At 50.1% G+C, this 6,754-nt stretch overlaps 1 protein-coding gene across 1 annotated transcript; it reads left to right on the plus strand.

The window, feature by feature from the left end:
- The first annotated feature begins 2,282 nt into the window (after nucleotides 1-2,282).
- LOC135369410 (uncharacterized) lies at nucleotides 2,283-2,819 on the plus strand. Its single transcript, XM_064603003.1, has 2 exons — nucleotides 2,283-2,488; nucleotides 2,564-2,819. Exons 1-2 carry the CDS (start codon nucleotides 2,283-2,285, stop codon nucleotides 2,817-2,819), a joined length of 462 nt encoding a protein of 153 aa, XP_064459073.1.
- Nucleotides 2,820-6,754: the final 3,935 nt, after the last annotated feature.

The following is a 6,754-nucleotide window of genomic DNA, read 5'->3' on the forward strand; positions in this document are numbered from 1 at the left end:
CTATGCCCGGTTATGCCAAAGCAAACGCCCACCGGTTCAGCACTGACTCAGATAATGCAATGCTTTAAACTGAGGAATTTAGATTTAAAATATGCGGAACCATGTTCACTTGCGTTTGGTGAATAGAGTGTCAGTACTTACTACATACAATACCACGCCTATTGTTAAGGCAGAAACAGGTACTCCTTCCTAATGTGCTACTATTAATTACTCTAATGGCAGAAAATAGGTGTGGAAGCTGAACTTACTCTGATGTGCTCGTACTCCGAGCACCCTCCAAACCCAGGCGCGTCCACAATGACACATGGAAGACGCACAAAAACCCAAATACCGGCAGAAGCAGGAGCCGTTGCTGCAGAGAATAATGTCTAACTCAGTCGAAATTGAAAGACTGAGTCGGCGTTTGGCGTAAGAGTGCTCAAAGAGAAAACCTGCAACTCATCATGGCGTGAAACGCTTCTTTTTCGTTTCCGGCGTGACATTAATGAGTTTTAGGACATACGAAGGTGTTCACGATACCAGATCCGAAAACATGATAAGCCAATCAGTCTCCTTCTTTCCAGCGAGTGACATCACACTGCTAAACATAGATTGGTAAATATAACTTCTTTTATCGTGCCGTTTTCGTAGAATTGTTGCAATGTTCCCTGCTGGAAATAGAAGGCATGATCTCAATGAATTCTATCCGCAGTTAGAATGAAATTTAATGTGAAATATAGTTTGCCAATACGTCCAACGTGAGTAAGCGGATAATTTCTCATTCAGGCAATCGGCAGTTTCAGGGCAGCTCCCTTCGCGACAAGATGTTCCACCATGCTGTATGGCGAAGACAGCACCCAGGGAGTAAGGACTAAAACAGTTCAAGACCAATTCAAGGAATTTCATTGAGGAAAATAACGCATTCAAGGAATTGATCTAATGGATATCAATGGAGAAACGCTGATTTCTAATTGATTTGGTGAAATATCCAACAAGTGTGAGTGCCGACTGCACCAATACAAGAAAAGAGAAGCCAATTGAACGAATTGGACTATTGTGAACGAATGTGACACGATCATTTCCCAATTAAAGTAATAAGATTCTACACCTCTTCGGCGCGTGGGACATGCTCGCGCGATTTCAAATGTTTTTCAATATACCCTCAAATCTACAGGCGCCATGGTAACTTAGTATTGCGTCTTTCACTTGAAGCTGTTGTTTTTGCAACCCATGAACTGCACGAAAGTGAAAGCGTTTCCGTTAGCCGCCAGCGAAATAATGAGTCGTGTTATCAAAGTGTCCTAGTGTGAGAATACGTGTTGCGTATGTGCAGCAAATCGCGCTTTGTCTTTACGATTTTTGCCGTGTTGACGTATGCGGTAGACGTTTAAGGCATTCCTGTTCTTTGTAAGCTTTTACCCTTGCAGCCGTTATGAGTGCTGATGGAAAAATAGCAAGATGAAGTGCGGTCCCAGTAAACCACAAACGTCTGTTAGGCGTACCAGAAATATGCAAACATCTAAGACCGAAGAGAGCGTCTAATCAATATCTGTTATACGTACAGTTAGTACGTTTTATACTGTGGAGGTCTATGGGACGTTCATTGTACCTATGTTCCAGACGTCCTCTGCGCATCCATTTACCAGGTGCAATGTACGAATAATGGATGGTACAACGTTGTGAGACGTTTACGAAACGTTGTTTTGGCAGTCAGTTTAATAGTAATTTTTACATACTGCTAGAAAAAAAGCGAAACTATCTTGTGAGAACGTGAGAAATTGGAGAACAAGTAAAAGCAAGTTTTTCCATTGTTCGCGTCCTGGTGGTGATGGTGATGAATGTCCCTCCTTGCCGTATTTGGCCACGCCTGAGCGGGCACCGTCACGACTGTCGGAGAGAAAAAAAAGTGGATGAGTGGAGACGGTGACAATGTTGGGGGCGAAGAGGAGTGGGAGGGGAACTAGGCGAAGGCCACCGCGGATGTGTCTCTAAAGGCACAGGAGCAGGTTTGCTTCCTTAAAGGGAGGATCCGCAACGGTTGTGCCCAAAATTAAGTGAAGGTTGGTTTCAGCAGAGACAACCCCCCAGATGCTGACAACAGCCTCCGTTTCCAATAAACGTGCGCGCATAATTTATAAACAGCAAAAACGATAAAGCGAAACCGAAACTATGAGAGAAGGCGGTGGCATCGGAATCGAGAAGTGCTTCGCCGTGACGTCAGTCGCGAGATTCGTCTGCTGTGATTCCCATGTGTTGTATTGCATTGAAGACGCAAGAAAGCAAGTTACGCTTAACGTGCAATCATGGAAACCGACTCTGCATCAGAATACAGCTCCACGGGACTTGAGCCCGATTCATACGTGTATTCTGATGAGGAGAATGACTTTACGGTCACCATAAACCACGACGACTCGCCGTTTTCGACAGACCCTGTACCAGTGCGCGCGTCCCTTGAAACCGAGGCCTCGGACGCATACACTGAAGACTGCCGAACTCAAAGTAACGAATGGTGAGTTTCTAATAGCTTGTCGAACGTTCTTATATCTGTACCATGGGTGCACGCGTAATATGAAACATGTTGCAGGTGCACGTGCGGTCGGTGCCGCCCGCAGGAAACAGACGAATTCGTTTGCTACAGAGAGCTCGACGCGGTGGCAGCAGTATGTGATGACGAGTGCGTGGACTGCATAACGGTGCACGACCTCTTCCAACGCATGTGCTTGCACAGGAGGCAGCTTCAGGTGCGCAGCAGGTTCCTACGGAACGAGCGTCCGTTTTACATGGAACGCGGCTCTAGTGCCGACACCAACAGGTATTCAGCCTTACCTTTGACCTGGTAATGTCCACGTCCTGAAGTGCCTTTGCACATTGATCATGTCCTGCAGGGGCGGCGGAATGTGCTGAGCGCGCGGGCTCAGGACTGTGGTCGCCCCCCCCCCATCCACCTCAATCCCCGTACGCTGGCATCGTGAACAGTTCAACTGTTCAAAGTGAACAGTTATGCCTGCCTAGTTTATGTAAAATATTTGTGAATGCAAGGTGGTTGTTTTGGATTTTTCTGTAATTTATTCCAATTTCATTTGGTTTCAGACATGAAGCTTTATTTTTAAATTGTTTTTGTATCTTGTTGCATTTTAAGTCCAAGATGTAGCTTACAGTCCTGTTTATTATCTATACTGGTTTCGGCAACTTCACATTTTTAGTGCCCTGATATTTTATTTTTCTATAGTCAAAATGAATTTGTAATCTTGTTGAGTGAAGCTGAATCTTGAGACATATGATTGGGGGTTCTGTACCTTTAAACACAATATAGCGACTACACCCCTGTTAGTCAGGCTGTATCTCCTGTGGGAACAAGTTTTGCTGTCCCCACCCCCTCTTTCGCTACCACTGAAAGACAGCCAAGGCAACTATTCTTTGGCTTCCCTCCGCTGGAGTTGTACCGCCGAAGAGGATATCCTTCGCAGTTCAGGTGCTGTTGGCGAGATTAGGGACGTGTTTCAGCCTGTGTTGCAGGAGAGCGGTGCACTGTAGAAGAATGTGGTCAACACTCTCTTGGCTACAGGTTACAGCTCGGGCACAGCGGGGAAGCTGCAAGATTGAAGTTGTGCAGCCAGCTGAATGTGTGCGCGGTGCCCGTGCGAAGGCGATGCATTACGGTGCCTGTTGCGCGGTCGAGAGCTCTCGAGGGAAGAGGATGGCGTGCATAACATGAAGTGGGCCAGTGGGTCGCAAGTCTAGATGCGACGACTTGCCTGATAAAGTCCTTATCAGGGCGATCTGTGGGGACTGGGAAGAATCGTGCCGGTGACGAGTGGGCGAGGTTGGCTAGCCTGTCTGCCTCCTCCTTGCGTGGTAGTCCTACATGGGAAGGCACCCATTGCAGCTCGACTGTCAGTCCTTGTTCAGAGGCTCGACGTAGAGCGGCATGGATGGACCGGGATAGGATATCTGAGTTGTCAAGGTGCATGATGCGATAGAGGGCTGCTGTGGAGTCAGTCAGAAGGACGGTTTTGTTTCTCCAGTGTTGGTGGCTGCGACAGACGCGTGGACAATGGCGCACAGCTCGGCGGTGGTGGAGGAAGGAGAGGGGGTTCGAAGGCGAGCGTTCCACCATTGGCTTTTGTCTGGGATGAAATAGACGCTCGACGCTGACTTCGCCGTGATGAATCCGTCGGTGTAAATGCAGAGATTATGTGGATATGTTTAGGCTATGTAGTCCAAGGCAGTGCGACAGGCTGCGACCGGCGCAATTGCTTTCTTAGACCGGAGTCCGCAGATGGTTGTGGAAGCTTCTGGAAATAATTCAGTCCGCGGTGGGGTGAGGGGGGGGGGGTGAGGGAGTGTTGCGAGGAAGCTTATTCGCTAGTTCCTGCCTATTCGCTAGAGTCTGCCAGTTCGGGTGGAGCGGCTGCGGGAAACTCATCTTCCCCGCGCCAGGCCTGGCATACTGACGGCCGTCCTCTTCACCGAAGGTTCTTGGGCGGAACCACTTTCAAAAACTCGCGGCCTCGTGCGCTTTCTTCAAGAAGCGGGCCTAGCGGAGAGACCACTCTAGTGCACCTCTCACCTAGAGTGCGCTTCCGTCCCATCAGTATCGGTCATCCTGTCTCTACATCACTTTGAAGTCCTCAACTCCCCTCTCCCACTTTCTTTTTTTTTTGCTATAGTCGTGACGATGCCCACTTGAGTGCGGCCAACAACGGCAAGCTACCTCGACCCGCCCCCCCCCCCCTTTGGGTGGAGCGGCATTTCCTGAATTAGGAGAAGTTAGTTAGAACAAAGTAGGAGCAGTGTCTGCTCGATGTATGCGAGCAAGATTGGAGAGGGCAGCTTCCTCGGCGTGAAGATGGAGAGGGAGGTCGTCACCTTCGACAAGCGTTTAGTCAATCCCAGAGGCTTTGGGAAGGTCTAGTGCTATGCGCAGCCCCTGGCGGTGTAGCCTATCAAGCAGCTGCATCCCCGACGTAGATGGTTCAATGTAAGGGAGGGCGTACTTCAGGCGACCGACAATGAGGGCTTTGTAGAGTACCAGCATGCTCGTGGGGGGGTTGCCCCACGATTGCCGCAGAGGTGCTTCAGAATTATAATAAGACACCGGCAGGTGGCAGCCAGGGAGTTAACTTGTTGTGCCCACTGTAGACGAGAATCAAAAGTTATACCGAGATAGCGGGCGTGTTTGGCTATGGCAACTGGCATGTTATCGAGGGAGAGCTTGGGGAATGAGTTGCCGATGTGTTTGCTGGGAGCGGCACAGAGCAAGGTAGATGTCTTGCTGGTCGATAGTTCTAGACCCTTCGAGGACAGTGGGGCTGTAGGTGATGCAGCGGTATTTGAGCGGAACGTTGAAGGGCCGGCTTCTGGCGACCTTGAAAACGTATACAAATATCCTCTGCGTAGATTAGAAAATTTGAGGAGCAGGGTGAAGCATGTGCATTCATGTGAATGTCGGAGAGAGACAGGTTGAATAGCAGGGGCGAAAGGACACCGCCTTGGGGAACACCGCGAAGGAGGAGCCTGGCCGTGCTAGTGACGCCTTCCATTACTACTACCATGGTGCGATGCGACAGGTAGTCTCGTATGCATGCATCTAACCGTGCGGTGATGCCGTGCTTTGTCAAAATGCAAAGTGTGCTTTGCCATGATTGGTGTGAGACGTGATCGAATGCCTGTTTAACGTCCACGAAGAGGACGACAGAAATACACCCCTTTGCTGTAGCCTGCTGTATGCCAGCTGGGATCGAGGTGAGAGCATCAGCTGTGCCTCTGAGTCTCCGGTACGCGCAGAGGTGTTCAGGGAACTCGTTGGCTCTGTTCAGAGCCCAGGTGAGCCTGTGGTGCACTAGCCGTTCGAACACGTTCCCCACACAGGAGAGGAGAGCCACGGGCCTGAAGTTGGTGATGCTGGTGGTCGGCTTGCCACGTTTCGGGATGGGAATGATCTTGCCCTGTTTCCAATCGTGCGGAATGGCTCCAGACATCCAGATGTTGTTGTAGACATCTAACAGTTTCATGAGGGCTGTGCGGTCTAGATTTTGAAGTATCGTGCAACTAATTACATCGCTGCCGCTAAAACTGGAGCGTCGGCAGTTTTTCAGTGCTTGGCATAGTTCATTGAAAGTGAAGAGCTCACCTTCAGGTCCGAGCGGGACAGTCGTAGTTGCACGAGATACAGTGGGGAAACTGTCGGGTAAGGGCACGATTGACAGGGTGTCAGCGAATGACTCCGCAAGATCGACAAGCGTTTGATTGAAGGAAAGGGCCAAGCACGCCAATCGTCTCCTCACTGTTAGTGTACCTTCGATTGACTTGACAAATTTTGGACGATGGCGTTGCGGAGTCAGGGAGGAAACGAAGGTGCGCCGCTGATGTCGCCTAAGACGAACGACGTGCCTGCGGAATGCAGCAGAGATGTCATGTGGGGAGCCGGTGCGCTGGGCCTTTCTCTGGGCTCTACGCCTAGCAGCCCATACACGAAGCAGCTTGAGATCGGGGCGTGGTTGCTTCGGTGATACTGTGGCTCCCTTGGTGCAGAGCTCTGCTCCCAATTTGATGGACTCGAGAATGTCGCATGTTTCGCACAGGAGTGTGGTGTGTTTGCGGAGGCGGACTTGGCGGAGCTGTTTGCCAGTGGAGTGTGGTGGAAGCATCTTTATCGGGTAGTGATCCGATGACCAAGTGTCTGGCTGTGTTACCCATTGGAGAGCGAAGCAAGGGGTACACAGAGTAAAGTCGATTGCACTGTGATAGCTGGGGGGCCTATGGAAAGTGGAGC

This window comes from Ornithodoros turicata, chromosome 9, assembly GCF_037126465.1.
Source record: "Ornithodoros turicata isolate Travis chromosome 9, ASM3712646v1, whole genome shotgun sequence".
In the NCBI taxonomy this organism is placed as follows: domain Eukaryota; kingdom Metazoa; phylum Arthropoda; class Arachnida; order Ixodida; family Argasidae; genus Ornithodoros; species Ornithodoros turicata.

What these genes read in the sequence shown, in the direction of transcription:
- LOC135369410 (XM_064603003.1), top strand. Translation starts at nt 2,283, where the DNA reads ATGGAAACCGACTCTGCATCAGAATACAGCTCCACGGGACTTGAGCCC. An exon ending in CGAACTCAAAGTAACGAATG is followed by an intron (nt 2,489 to 2,563) that starts GTGAGTTTCTAA and finishes AACATGTTGCAG; the next exon opens with GTGCACGTGCGGTCGGTGCC.